Source organism: Theobroma umbraticum, unplaced genomic scaffold (assembly GCF_002168275.2).
Source record: "Theobroma umbraticum cultivar Fairchild unplaced genomic scaffold, ASM216827v3 scaffold_31.0, whole genome shotgun sequence".
Lineage (NCBI taxonomy): Eukaryota > Viridiplantae > Streptophyta > Magnoliopsida > Malvales > Malvaceae > Theobroma > Theobroma umbraticum.
In genome coordinates this window covers 1103194-1117856 of record NW_018397283.1, presented here as the reverse complement: position 1 = coordinate 1117856, position 14663 = coordinate 1103194, and the positions used below count along the sequence as shown (strand labels likewise).

The 14663-nt window shown below is 37.0% G+C and overlaps 2 protein-coding genes across 2 annotated transcripts; one reads left to right on the top strand and one right to left on the bottom strand.

Annotated features, from left to right (window-relative positions):
* Positions 1-7042: 7042 nt before the first annotated feature.
* NRT1:2 (nitrate transporter 1:2) lies at positions 7043-11329 on the top strand. Its single transcript, XM_021444181.2, has 5 exons — positions 7043-7196; positions 7369-7474; positions 7621-7838; positions 9496-9939; positions 10049-11329. The coding sequence occupies exons 1-5, from the start codon at positions 7194-7196 to the stop codon at positions 11024-11026; spliced, it is 1749 nt and encodes a 582-aa protein (XP_021299856.1). The 5' UTR covers positions 7043-7193; the 3' UTR covers positions 11027-11329.
* A 999-nt stretch (positions 11330-12328) lies between these two features.
* On the bottom strand, positions 12329-14656 carry LOC110428322 (glyoxal oxidase-related protein). Its single transcript, XM_021444131.1, has one exon. The coding sequence runs from the start codon at positions 14000-14002 to the stop codon at positions 12329-12331; it is 1674 nt and encodes a 557-aa protein (XP_021299806.1). The 5' UTR covers positions 14003-14656.
* Positions 14657-14663: the final 7 nt, after the last annotated feature.

Genomic DNA, 14663 nt, shown 5'->3' with positions numbered 1-14663 from the left:
TGGCTGCTTTGAATTAATTAACAATAGAGATAGGAACCCTTTTCTTCTTTAATCAGATGGAGGTTAGCAATTGAAATTTTCTATAGAAAATGTCAAGAGGTTAGGACTCTGCTGACACTTCATTTTGGTAGCTAATTAAGGATCATAAAAAATGTGAAAATTTATTATGAAAATATACATAAGAAAATCATAAAGTATGTAAATGCAATTCAATATATAGTTAAATAGAATAACTTTATTCCATATTTAATTAATTAAGGAGCATCAATGCTTATCACCTTATCCTTTGGATCATTAAGGAAATAATTACTTTATAATTAAAATTTAATGACCATATTATTAAATGAATTTGCATTGGATTTAGGCAAAGCATCACCGACTTTCTGGGGAGAAGTGAGGCTATCTTTTCTTCGGAATTGAAGAGTAAATAATACTACAACAAAACTTTGTAATTTATTTCCTACTTTTTAAAATTGTTTAAAGATTTAATTAAATCCATAAAAAGAGAAAATTGCATTTAATATTTGCTGAATTCTTGACATCAACACATATGGTTTTATGGTGCATTGCATGTTAGCTTAGCTAGGTTTTTATCATTATTAGACAATAAAAAAGGCAGAAAAAAATTTGTTTTTGGGCTAAATGGATTCTATGATTCTAAGATTCTTGTTGACTTGCATACATATTGGTTTGCTACATTTTGACAATGTTTTCTATTACAAATTATACAGAAATATGGTTAATTGTCTTAGGTTTCTAACCTTAACAGCTATATAGTATTTAATTTGAAGGTGTGTTGTACACATATATATTAATTCGTACTGAAAAAAGTCAAATGGAGAAAAGAAATATTCTCTCCGTCTCTAAATGTTTATTTTAATTTCACGTAAATTAAGATCAAAGTTTTAATTTTGATATATTTATATTAAAATTTGAAACTTTTTATAATATAGATCTTCAATGATTTTTAACATGAAAATATAAAGAAATTTATGAAAAATAAATTTATAATATAGAAAAAAGAAAAAGTATTTAGTATCTAAAAAAATTTATTTTAAGACCTTTCGAAAGGAGAAAACAGACAAAGAAATATAGACGAAAAGAATAATTCCATTGGAATTCGAGAATTAACATGATAACAATATTAATTATTTTGAGCAAAGTTTAATGCCGCCAAAAGTCATTGACAATGCTTAGAAAATAGTTAAGCATCTCTGGCCATGATTAAGATAATCAATTAGCAAGAATTTAGGAATATTTTAGAGTCAACTAACCTGAGATCCACACAAAGTCAATGCTTCACCTTTGCTTAAGCTTTAAATTAACATCGGCCAATTAGAATTAAGTACAGATTGATCTTTGCTTTACTTAGTTGTTTGTAATAACTTATTAATAAAAATAGGAAATTTTTATTCTTAAATCAAACTTATTAGTAGAACCAAGACTAAATATTAAAAGCCTTTACTTCTGCCATCTCTTATCTAATCAGAATACATATAATTTTGGGTAGGCATATATCATAAAGTTTTTTTTTTCTTTTTTGGTCAAGCATATTTCAGGGTGTGTCATGATGACAATTCTTATGCAAAATTAATGCTGAAGCAGAGGATTTTTTTTTTTGGTTAAATTATCCCTCTTTGAGTATTGGCCAATTAATCCAATATGATGAACTATTTGTACATCATTTTTAATTTGCCTTTTGAATCAAGTTCCATTTTTATTCTCTCTCCATGGTGTGAAAACTTGGAACATGAGCTTATCTTAACTAGAATCTTCTCCAACTATATGGAGTATATATCAAAGTTTGTACATTCAGCTTGATTTATATATCGAACAATTTAGGTTTGATTTAACGATTGTTGTTTTTTTTCTTTTTTAAAAAATTAAAATTATAACATTTCTAAATATCCCTACCCTTAAATTTTTCGATCACAAAATAAAAAAAAAAAAAAAGATAAGTGGGTTGGCTTAAAAATTGTTCTACTAGAGATGCTCTTTTTGTTTATCTATAGGGAATAAGATTTCTCTGGCTAGGTGGTGAGTATTTGATTGCAATATCCTTGGAAGTTTTTTAGCTAAGAATTTTCAGACTATTTGATTGCTACATGAGCCACATACAGAGAACATACACACTATCGATTCCATCCACCATATATTTTTTTCATCAGGAAGTTAACATTCTCTGTATTCTCTTCATCCATTTGTTTATCCATCCTAAGAATATCTCATCCTTATTCTATCCATGAGTATCTAACTTCCTAGCCTCTACTTTAGCATCTTTCCTTGTCATCATTAATGAGAATGTCCATTGTTTTAAGCTTGCCTTTGTGATGAAGGCATGGAATTGACTAGGCAGCGGGAGTGATAAGATAAATGGAGAAATAATGTTTCATTACTAACTGTTATAATGTACGAGTCTAAAAATTCAACAATTCAACGTGAAATAAAATCACTGTCAATCTTACGAATAAATAAATAAACTAAATCAAATATATTTTTTTAAAATCTCATTAAAAATTTCAGACAAAATGAGATGTCTGCGTTAACATATTCACAAGGCAAACTTAACTTTCTAGTCAAAAAATTTATAATTCCCAGTCGCAATGCAAAAATTAGGTCTGTGTTACATGCACGACAACGTTTGAAACTGTAGAAGGAATAGATCGAGATGGCGACTCCGCCCAGGGGCGCACACCTCACGCTCACATGTGTGCAGAAAAATGCCGGTTGTAGCAGGAAATTGATATGTTTTTGAGGATAAGCCCCCCTTAGCCCACAGTTTTATTGGATATGCTCAGCTCAAAGGCATGATCACTTGAACATAAATCGACTTCGTAATTAATTAAATTAATAATGAGGGGAAGAGCTGAGCTGTTTGCTCCACACACTAACGTGCATTTTGGGGTGGGTATCAGTGTCACCTTCACAAGTGAGAAAGTGTAGACTTTGGCTTGGTTTGGTTCGTCGTTTTCTTTGATGTTCAAAGCACCATTTCCCTCCTTTCTTTCTCTGCATATGTCCGTCCATTCCAAGCTTAGCTTATTAAATTCTTAGCTTACTTATATAATTTGTTGCCTTATAAATACATGTGGCCCCTTTACTTTAATCTCTTTTCTACACAAAATATCTCGTATTTCCTTTTTGACTCGACGAGGAAAAAGATATATATATATATATATATTTAATTTGATAAGACAAAGGGTTTTCTTACTGTATTTTTAAAAATACTTATGAAAATTATTATATATTTTAAGTGATATTTTCGTTTAATACATTGAAATCATTAACTTTATCCATATATCAACTATAGCAACATTTAATACAAAAATATTATTATAAAAATAGTACTCGTTATTTAATAATTAAGTGTGTTTAGGATTAATAAATGGCAGATTAAGTTTCTGCTTTGCCGATTTATTCATGTGGGATTAATTTTATGTTGTTGTTGTTTGATCTCATAACAACTGGACTGGTTTTATTTTGTTCCTGTACACAAGTCTTGCATGGAAAGCAGTTTTTATGTCCATCCTTTTACAAGCATCACTATTGTTTTACAGGATAGCTTTTGTAATACTTGTAATTAATGAAACGTTTAATTACCTTTAAAAAAAAACTTATACATTAGAATTTGAATTCAAAGTTTTATTTAAAAAATTAAAGAAGCACAATAAAACTCTATTATTATTAATAATTAGAAATCTATAGACCTATATCTAGAAAACAACAAAATTAGTTCTTAACCTAACCAAAATTAGGAAGCATGCACGCCTAACAATACATAGACTTGGATTAAATATCATTTTCAGCTACCAACCATTGCATGCGTGTAACAGTAAGCGCTTCTCGAAAATGCAGGCAATTAGCTGCTTTGGGTCATAACTTGGACACGTTTCAAGGTAATTGCCAAGCATCTGTATGCAACGAATTCTTTCATTTCTTTAATTTTTGCAGTCAAATGAAGATAACACAACGTGGAAGTCTACCTTCGCTTGTAATACTGTTTTCGAATGCCTAAAACTTGCCAAGCATGTGCATGGAATAGAGTCATCAGCATCAAGCTTTAACAAAATTGCAGTCACTGATCATGAAAAAACATGTGCATAGAGACAATTTGAGGCGGTCATAATCCTGTCTGTCATGAACAGAGACCTTTCTGACACGGATTTGATCAGGTGTCATAGTCTGATTGGATGCCAGTTGAAGAATTGCTATCAAAATCTTCGGTAGAATCGAAAGGGAAAAGCCAGCCCCTCGGCCCCCGTGATCCTCATGGCTAATAGTTTATCTCTAGCTTTTGTCTGTTTTGGGGTGAAAGATTAGCAGCCTATAAAACAGTATGTGGGCGAGCTTTAATTGGACAAATCAGGGTGTCAAAGCAAAAATCTGGGTAAAACGAGGACGACCATAATCTTTTCATTGGTCTATAGGACCCAAGTTTCTCCTTATCACGTTACAATTAGCGGTGAACTCCGCAAAGGGGGGTCTTGTCACAATCTGAGTGGGAATGTGTGAACGTTCTTAATGATGCTTTTTAACCAACTGCAACTTGCATTTTAGCTTTGAATCCTGTTGATTTGTGAGATCAAATGCTCTCCCTTTATCATTGTGATTATAGCTATCAGCACAGATTCTGCAGAAAAAAAATTGTGGCTTAAAGAGCTCTAAAATTAAATTGAACTGCCAATTTGTTTGTTCTTTTCTAAAGAAACTTCCTGATTAGTCCACCAATAATGTTCGAAAGCAAAACAAAAATTATTCGAATCTCAATCAAATATTAACATCATAATTTATTGACGTTGAACATTAATTTTTATAATTTGTTTGTTAAATTATTAATTTTTTAAAAATATGTTGGATTTGTTACTTTTACTGTTGAAATTTTAAGTTTTCAATCTGCCTGTTAAGGAAAATTGCCATGCTTTGCACCAGGTTTTACTCTGTGATCAAAAACTATATAATATATGTTAGAAGAATGTTCGAAAAGATTTAGGCTAGCAATTTCCATTGACTTTCAACGAATCAGCCAGTGAGTTTTTGTGGTCATTTGGGTTTAGTCAGCTGATAGGTGAGCTTAAAGATTTGTCAAAACAAACATTTTTGGGACCCCATGGACTGGTTCAACACAGCAAGACATCACACGATGCGCATGAAAAACATGACTTATATACATCGTTGACAATTGAATTCCATTGATAAAATGATTCACGAGTTCAGCCATTCCTGGGATTGGACGAAGAAGATGACAAGATCTGTGAAAAAGGTGGGAGGGGTTTCTTTCTAATGAGAGAGACACAGTGATAAAATCTGTCTTGCAAACTAAAGGGATGATAATCAAATTTTACCAAGTAAAGACTATGGCACACGCAAAATGAGCACAAATCTCATATTTCCTAATACCCATCATCGATTTATCTTTCAAGCACATATTCAAAGAGACAAATTTCATTGCAAATAAGTTGATACAAGTAAGAATTTTCCCAAATAGATGTCTCTATTAAAATCCTCATACTCATACAAAAATTGATGTGAATAGCACTTATATAATATTGAGAGTAAGTGACTGATTGAGTAAGTTTATCTGTTGTATATTATTGTAAGATCATCAAGCAGAAGTGCTTTGATTTTAGTAGTTTGACTTCAACCAAATTGTACAAAACAAAATCTTATCATTTCCATAACTTTAAAACTTATAACACAAATTTAATTTAAGGTCATGGAAACAATATAATAATCCTCCACTGTGCTAATAAAATTCCATCATGTCAAGCTATTGTTAGCTTTCAAACCCCCCCAAGAATTCTTTTATTTTTGGGTAGGAAAAATTCTTGTTCTAATTAAGGTCATATATATATATATATATATATATATATATATATGCATAGCTTTAGAAGATCACCGTCCGTGGTCCTGCCACTAGCCAGGCTAAGTGGATGATGGTGGGTATGCCCTTCAAAAGGCTACCATAATTTTGACTCACTTTCTATCCTTTATGACACATACTCTCTTTCAACCCACAAGAAAAGACACTGCTTCTTTTTTAGGAAAAAAAAAATCAAATCATTGGGAAATTATCAAGGAGCACCAGCCATGGTCCAAAATCAACTAAATATCAATAACAAATTCTGATTACGTAAATCTTTTCTTTTATAGATTTATCAACCAAATCATTAGTTGTTCAAGAAATATGATGAATATTCCATCGCTTTCTTGATTAGATTTCTAATAGTTCCATATATAATATGTGAAATGAATAGTATATTTACCACTCAACTAATTGCGTTGTTTCTTTTTAACCAGGCTTTGCAATCGATGATATTGGGGAGATAAAAATACCTAAAAATCAGACGGTCACAAATGTATTTGTATAAAGCTGCTATAACCAATGCTTATATAGTCACCCACATAAATAAATTCCTGAGTTGATTAGTCAAAGTTTGAGCTTGAAGGATCATGTTGGCTACGTGTGTAACGCTGATTAAAGAATCAATTCTTTATCTTAATTATATTCTAATCAAACAATATATATAGTATAATAAAACAAGGTAGAGGAGGACAAAAGATTGCCTCCTTTTAACATTACTATTTTATGAAAGCAAACATACTTTAATTAGGAGGGTGAGGCATCAACAACTTTATGATTTAACATAAGTTATTTGGGTTTTGTTATTGAGAGTCAAAGAAAGAAAGAAATAAAGAAAGAGAGGAAGAGTACCTTTGTTTTCTGTTTAATTTCGCTTTTTACTTTGGGTGGAAAGGGTTCTTTTTTTTTAATACTTCTCTCATGCTTTTGGGGAGATATAGTCATCTTTTAATCTTTGTATAATGAAGCTAGCAATGTTTGATAAGAACCTAACCTTTGTTTTTTGTGTTTTTTGTTCTTACCGCACTATGTTGTCACATGGAGTTTGGAATGCATAAAAAAGAATTGTGAAAGAAAAAAAATAAGAAAAAAGAAAAAGAAAGGATTCTTAGTAATGGAAAAGGTTCCAAGGGGGATCGATCAAAGTCATTTTCTAATGGGTCTATAGACCATTCTCTCCTCCCAAATTGAACCCAATGCCCTTCCCTCCCCCACTCTTTAAATACACCCCACCAGTCATCACCTTGCTTTTCTAATCAAAGTTCTTCTCTCACCTGAGATCCAACACAACTTACCCAAGTTGAAAAAGGAAGGGTGAGACAGAGAAAGAGCAATGGTGGGTTCGCCTTTTTTTCTATTTTTTTGCTTCTTTTTTGATGTTGTCCTCTCACTCACTCTCCTTGTTCTTACTCTTGCTTTATCAAACAACAGACAAGAAACCTGTATTGCTTTCTTACTACTAATTCTAGAGTTTGTTTTTTTTTTTTTGCTTTTGTGTTTTCCCACAGGAAGGAGGACACCAGGATAGCAGTTGGGAAGGCTATGTGGATTGGAGGAATCGACCTGCTTTGAGGGGCCGACATGGTGGCATGCTTGCTGCTTCCTTTGTCTTGGGTAATTAACAACCAAATTCCCCCAAAGCCTTCCTCTTGCTTCTTGCTTTTCAGTTTTGACACAATTCAAATATCAGTCAGCTTCCGCAGGCTGTTTTTGTTTATTCTCTCTCTCTCTCTCTGATGTGTTTCAATTGTACTGTATAGCTGCGGAAGTGCTGGAGAACCTGGCGTACTTGGCAAATGCCAGCAACCTGGTGCTGTATCTGTCAAAGTACATGCACTTATCTCCCTCCAAATCGGCAAACAATGTTACCAATTTCATGGGGACAGCTTTCCTTCTGGCTCTGCTTGGAGGCTTCTTATCGGACGCTTTCTTCACTACTTATCACATCTACCTGATAAGCGCACTCATCGAATTCCTGGTAATCATTCAACACCAAACCTTAACATTTCTTTCTTTTTTGTTACTTCAGATTGTGTAAATTCTTGTTCCATTCTTGCATTTCATCCGCATTGTGATTTTTGGAGAAACCAAAAAGGTGTAGACTTTGCATGAAGGATAGCCATTTTAAATGCCAAAAATACAAAAAAAAAAAAAACAGACACGGGCAAAAATCTAAGTGTGCAAGCATTAAAGGTTGGGGCCGTCACCCCCTGAGACTTTGGTATATAGATCCAAGGAACACCGTCTGTCTAGGTACAACTATCGAGGCCTTGTGATAAATGTTCATAAATTTCTCTCTCTCTATCTGTAGTCAAACCCCAAAAAGAATCAAAACCCAAATACCATCGTTCAAAAAAAACTTAGAAAGAAGAAGAAAAACAAACAAAAAGGGTCTGTTTCAGTCTCCCATCACATAGTAAATAGCATACAGAAACTAGTGGCTATGTTAGTTAAAGTTAGGTTTTGAAATGATCAAATTCCTCAAAAAAGCATCAAATTATCATTTGATACAGGCAAATAAATGGTAAGTTCAGACTGGGGGTGGAAAGGGGTCCCCAGGGATACTACTCATGGAAAACGTATCCAATCAGTGCCAACGCCATGGGACTAGGGGGCCTTATGGGGGTGATGGGGAGGGAAGGGGGGACCCGTTTTTAAAATATTTGTGTCACGTCTTACGACAAGAGAAACTTGCTTTTCTCAATTTCAGCAAGATAGCAGCATCTATCTTGTCTTGTTCCTTTGAAAATCTTGTCCCTGTTTGAAGCACACGATTAAGGCACAGCATGACCGGTGGTAAGAGCTTTTGCTCGACACGTGGCATCATTGATTGTTAAAATGGTTGCACCCTTTGGTTGCTGGCGGACGCGTTTGTTCCCCGACCTGGTGTTGTCTACGTCTGAGATACGGTAATTTTGATCTACCAATGTCCGTAGAGTAAGTGGAGGAAGAGAGGAAAATCAAATCCATGCCTTTCCTTAAATGGGATATTCATCCCAAATTACAAAAAACCATTTGTAGGAATAGGTTCTAATTTGATGCAGGTTCATGAACCACGTGTGTGGCTACTACTTAGACAGACTCAAGTGAAACTTGGGAGCCTACCGAATTGAGAACCATTGCCCACATGCACCCTTCCAAGACGAGCAGCCAACAGCCCAGCTTCTTTACAATGACGTTACAGAGTAGTGCAGTCCAAAACCGTGTATATGTGTCTGTGTGGCTTACCACTAGATGAAGGGACCCACTCTTTGTTGAGTTCTTGATCTTAATTGGATGATATTAAGTGACCCCAATGATTTATTTGAACCTTTTCTTTGAGTCTTTAGGCAAATGCTGCAGGCTTTCGGATGTGGAAATCAGATAGGGAAATTGGGGAATTTGGTTTGGTCCAGGCTGGTCCTGGCCCAAATACCAAGGCCTTCTTAGTTGAGTTTGATGTGGTTAATCCACACTTTCACAAGAGTCCAAGCGTTTGAGAAACACTTGAAAAGAGGTTAACCTTGTCGAAGAAGAAACTGGAATGGAAGTTTCAATTCTTCATATGCATGGCTTGAAGAACTTTTTATGGTTTAATAACTAATGCATATACTTGCTAATTTCACATCCCTAACCAATAGCGGCCGTTGAAACAGGGCTTGATCATTCTTACCGTGCAAGCTCGGACACCTTCCTTAAAGCCTTCGGAGTGCAATCCATCTTCCACCCCCTCCATTCCATGCCAAGAAGTTGGGGGTGGGAAAGCAGCTATGCTGTTCATAGGCCTCTATCTTGTGGCACTTGGCGTTGGAGGGATAAAAGGGTCTTTACCAACGCATGGCGGTGAGCAGTTTGATGAGAACACCCAGCAGGGAAGGAAGCAAAGGTCGACCTTCTTCAACTACTTTGTCTTCTGTCTTGCATGTGGTGCCCTTATTGCCGTTACATTTGTTGTGTGGGTTGAGGATAACAAGGGCTGGGAGTGGGGTTTCGCCATCTCCACCATTGCAATATTCTTGTCGATCCCAATCTTCCTCGCTGGCTCAACATTTTACCGGAACAAAATACCCTTTGGCAGCCCACTTACAACCATTGGCAAGGTAAACTTCGGATGCTAATGGAACTTTATTTTCTAGTAAACACTGTACCTTGTTTCCATTCCTGAAAAGAAGAAATAAGTGTGTGTGTGCGTCTGATTTACTTGAACAGGTTTTGGTTGCTGCTATGCTGAACAGTTGCATGAGCAGAAGTCCAAGCAATGCCATTGCGAACCTGGCAACAAGCCCTTGTTATCAAACTGAAGCCAGCAAGGAAGCAGAAGAAAATGCCAAAGAAAGTAAGCAGCAGCCGGATCAACTCCCAACAGAAAGCCTCAAATTCCTAAACAGAGCGGTGGTGAACAAGCCAGCCCACCCAGCACTTGAATGCTCAGTGCAGCAAGTAGAAGAAGTGAAGATTGTGCTAAAAATCCTTCCCATATTTGCTTGCACCATTATTCTCAACTGCTGCCTAGCTCAGCTTTCCACATTTTCTGTCGAACAAGCTGCTACCATGAACACCAAACTTGGTTCATTGAAAATCCCACCAGCTTCCCTACCAGTTTTTCCGGTAGTCTTCATCATTATCCTTGCCCCAGTTTACGATCACTTCATCATCCCATTTGCTCGGAGAGTGACCAGAACCGAGATGGGGATTACTCATCTGCAACGAATTGGAATCGGTTTATTTCTTTCCATAATAGCCATGGCTGTGGCAGCTCTTGTCGAAATCAAGCGAAAGAGAGTGGCAACTGACTCTGGCCTACTTGACTCAACCAACCCATTACCCATTACATTTTTCTGGATTGCTTTGCAGTACTTGTTCCTTGGGTCAGCAGATCTTTTCACCTTGGCAGGGTTACTTGAATTTTTCTTCACTGAGGCGCCCTCAAGCATGAGATCGTTGGCCACATCTCTTTCCTGGGCGTCACTGGCAATGGGGTATTATTTGAGCTCGGTGATTGTATCGATAGTAAACAATGTCACTGATAACTCAGGCCACAAGCCATGGCTCTCTGGTCATACGATCAACCACTACCATCTGGAAAGATTCTACTGGCTGATGTGCGTGCTTAGCACATTGAATTTCTTTCATTACCTTTTCTGGGCCATGCGCTACAAATACAGATCAGCAGGAGCTAGCAAGTAGAAACAAACCGGGGGTTAATTCTGAATCCTTATGTTAAAAGCAGACTCGGTTGCTGTGATCGGCTTGATCCAGTTAAATGTACACATTTCGGTAAAGAGAAACAATTCAGACAAATGCACTGTCCCCAAAAGAAAGAAACTACTCAGCCTGATGCTATCAAAATCCAGAGACATTGCTTATCTGATACTATCAGCTTGATAAGCCTGTAAATGGTCAAAACTGGGGGTTTCAATGGTGGATACTGTCAGCTTTCTCTGTTGAGCTTTGTTGCTCTTTGTTTAGACTACTGTTCTTGTTTTCTTATGTTTTGTTTAGCCTTTTATTGTCTTTAGCATCCCTTTATATCAGCCTTGGTTGTCAATGAAGAAAATTCAATTATCCCAAAACTAGAACCGAATACAAGAAGTTCTGGAGACCAAAATCTGATCAATTAAGTAAAAAATATAAGCATAAGCTTGCAAAAAACCAGATCATTTATGCAACCAAGTTCGAGTCATTAACCTATAATTTAAGTTCAAACGAACACTTAACCTGAATTGTACAAATATAAACATGATAAACATATACTAAACAAATTCAAGAGATTCTAGAGAAATCAAACATGTACTGTTTGTTGTCAGACCAGTTCATGTTTTATAGTGTATTTTGGTGTTTTCTGCATTATTGGGCTAGGCCTCTGACCTTTGCCCTATGCAAAACTCCTGGTCAAGTTTCGGTTTTGTTTAGTCTCGACTTAGTCCGTGTGAAACCTTACTATAATTCATTAAAAAAAAAAGTAAATGTAAGCTGAAATTTAAACGAAATAACCAATCGAAATCCAATAATTTCAGTTAATTTAGATTTATTTTTTTCGGTTTTTATGTTAATATGTAGAAAGGAATAATTTTCGGTCAAATTTTAATGTTAAAAAATTTACGATTAAATTAATAAAAAACCAATCGTTAACTGTTAGATATTATTAATGTTGTTAAAATATACCTTATTCAAATTGAAATAAATCAATTTCAGTGATTTTTTATTTTTTATTATACTTCGATTATTTCAATATTTCATGAGAATTTTATTAATTCAATAGTAAAAGTGAACCGATCAAAAATTGATCAAGTGTTGGTCGAGCTTGAAGCTAACCCAATTTCATTATTGGAAGGAAAACAACTAAACTAACTAACTCACCTGATTTTGCTATATCAATGTAGTGGTACTTCAATTTTTCCTAAAAAGAATCATCATATAAGAAACTTTAAAAGAAATATATCCAAGTAATTGTACATGATCAATCACTGTCCTATAACGAGTCAAAGATCACATCACCTTCACCCAAACCGCGTGACTAGGAATCCCGGCATGTACCACGAACAGCATATAATAACCGGGAGGTGCCACGTTGGCGTTGGTGGGCCCACCCACCACTAGCTTGTGATTAAACATGGACAATTGAACTACGCTGGCCGTGTTCAAAATCACCACGCGTTGGTTCATCCCGATCGAATGCGTCGTGAACGACGGCGCCACCAGAGCCGCGTAGGTGGCGCTCTGCTTGTAAAGAGGCAGCGAAAACGAAACCCCGAACCTCTGCCCATACACCACCGTATTCCCCGGCTCCACCGATAAAACCGACGGCCTTAACGAGTTGAATTTAGGATCCATGTAGTACGGGTTGTAAGCCTCCAAACTCAGATCGGTCGGGTACGGTCCCGTGAATACGTACCTAGTATGCGGATTGCTGCCACCCACTAATATCCTGCCATCTGGCAGAAGCAATGCCGCGGAGTGGTACATTCTCGGGATCTTCGAGGGCGCCAAAACCGTGAATCTCCGAAGTGGAACCTCGTTAACCGAGTAAAGAACCGGGTTGAAAACCGGGTTTACGGCATCCTCCCAACCAGCAGTGCCATTAGCAGCTCCGTTAATGATGATCACATCACCGGTAGGTAACAGTATCATGTCAGACATGACACGTGGCATGGGCATGAATTCCATGAGCCATTGCGGATTTGGGTCGTTTACTTTCAGCCTGCCACAAGTCCTTGACGCTTCTACGAAAACCTTCATCTTATCCGCTTTCAAGAACGCTCCCGCAGGTGCACCGCCGCACACGAGCACCTCCACCATCGGAGGCCCTGTCCAAGACAACCTCAAAGGAAGCATAACCGAAGAGCCAGTACTAGGATAGTTTCTCTTATCATCTCCAGGAATAAGAGGGAACTGTCTCAGAACAATGCCTTTTTTATAATCAAACAAGATTGATTTTTGGTTGGCGAAGATGAAGAGATTTCCATCTGGTAGTAAATGCAAGAAAGGGTAAAGATTGTTCTCTTCGGGGTCCCTAGTTTCCACCAAGAAACGAAGGTAAAAGCTCTTGTTGTTGCTGACGAAGTCGGTTTTAGGATAAAACTCGTAGGTAAAAACCCTTCTGCCGCCAAGGATTATGATTCTTCCATCGGGCAAAACTTGGTTAGTAGCGTACCATCGACGGTCGACAAGATGAGTAGCCGTGAGTTCGTACCAGTCGCAGGCATAAGTGTCACACGGGCTGAAAATGCGGATCACGTGATCGCCGTCGTTGTATCCGCCGGTTTGGATAAGGGTACCGTTGGGGTCGAGGGAACCGGAGGAGCACCAGGTGTCAGTTAGGACGTGGAGGGGACGGAAAGTGTTGGAAACGACGTCGTAGAGGAGAGAGTGGGCTGTGCAGTCGTTCTTAGGACAGAAGCTGCCGGCGGGTAAAGATAGGTTGGAAGGGCCGAAGTCAGTGCGGTCAAAGATGATAACTTTGTTGTTCGGGAGGAGTTGCACGTGCATGGCGGAGATGCCTACGCTCGGTTGCAGGAGCTGCCAGTAACCCCCCGATATTATAGACAAAGATGAAGTTGGGGTCACGAAAACTGATTGGTTTGCTTCACTTAGCTCCAAGAACGAGAAAAGAAAGAATAAAGAGAAGAAGTTAACAAAAAAAGATTGGTTCTTGAACGTCATTTGGGTAATGACGATGGTTCTTGATGGGGTTAGCTAGAGCTAGAAGAAGAGAGACGATAGGACTCAACCAGGTTGTTTGGTGTATATAGAATGTTTAAATTTTTGTTGGTTTGTCACCACTAGTATTATTTTACTATGGAACAAGAGATCTCGGCATGTGAATTCCTAGTAGAAAACTTGATGAAATGAGAAAAGGAAAGATCAAAGGACATGATGCTGCTGTCCATGCTGGGAGGAGATTTATATGAGATTCTGATGCATGCATGGTGGGTTTGGTTCATCGTGGACAAGTCACAAGTGTGATATCGTTTGTAATGGTTGAGGAGTGAGTGCTTTACTATCTTCAGAGAAAGACGACGCTTTTGGCTATTCCTTTGAAGAAAAGGGAAACGGAAAAAAGAAGGTAGATTGGGATTGCGAATGAATTTGATCTTTTTGAGTGGATATTAGCATTTTCAAAGGGCCAGCTTTTTAAGCTCGTGAATCCTTGTCAGATCGATCGGGGTTGAATTTTGCAGCAGTGCTGCGGATGCTTGGGAAGCTGACATGGTTAGCCAGGCTGTCCGAATCTCACAAGTTGCATGGGGGGACCCGACATGCTTGAACTTTTGTGTAATGTCTTACATATGGTTAAATCAGTTTCTTATTAATATATACACGT

Coding starts and splice junctions, on each gene's coding strand:
- NRT1:2 (XM_021444181.2), top strand. Junction 7,839..9,495: donor GCGCACTCATCGAATTCCTG/GTAATCATTCAA, acceptor CCGTTGAAACAG/GGCTTGATCATTCTTACCGT. Junction 9,940..10,048: donor CACTTACAACCATTGGCAAG/GTAAACTTCGGA, acceptor TTACTTGAACAG/GTTTTGGTTGCTGCTATGCT.
- LOC110428322 (XM_021444131.1), bottom strand. CDS start 14,002: ATGACGTTCAAGAACCAATCTTTTTTTGTTAACTTCTTCTCTTTATTC.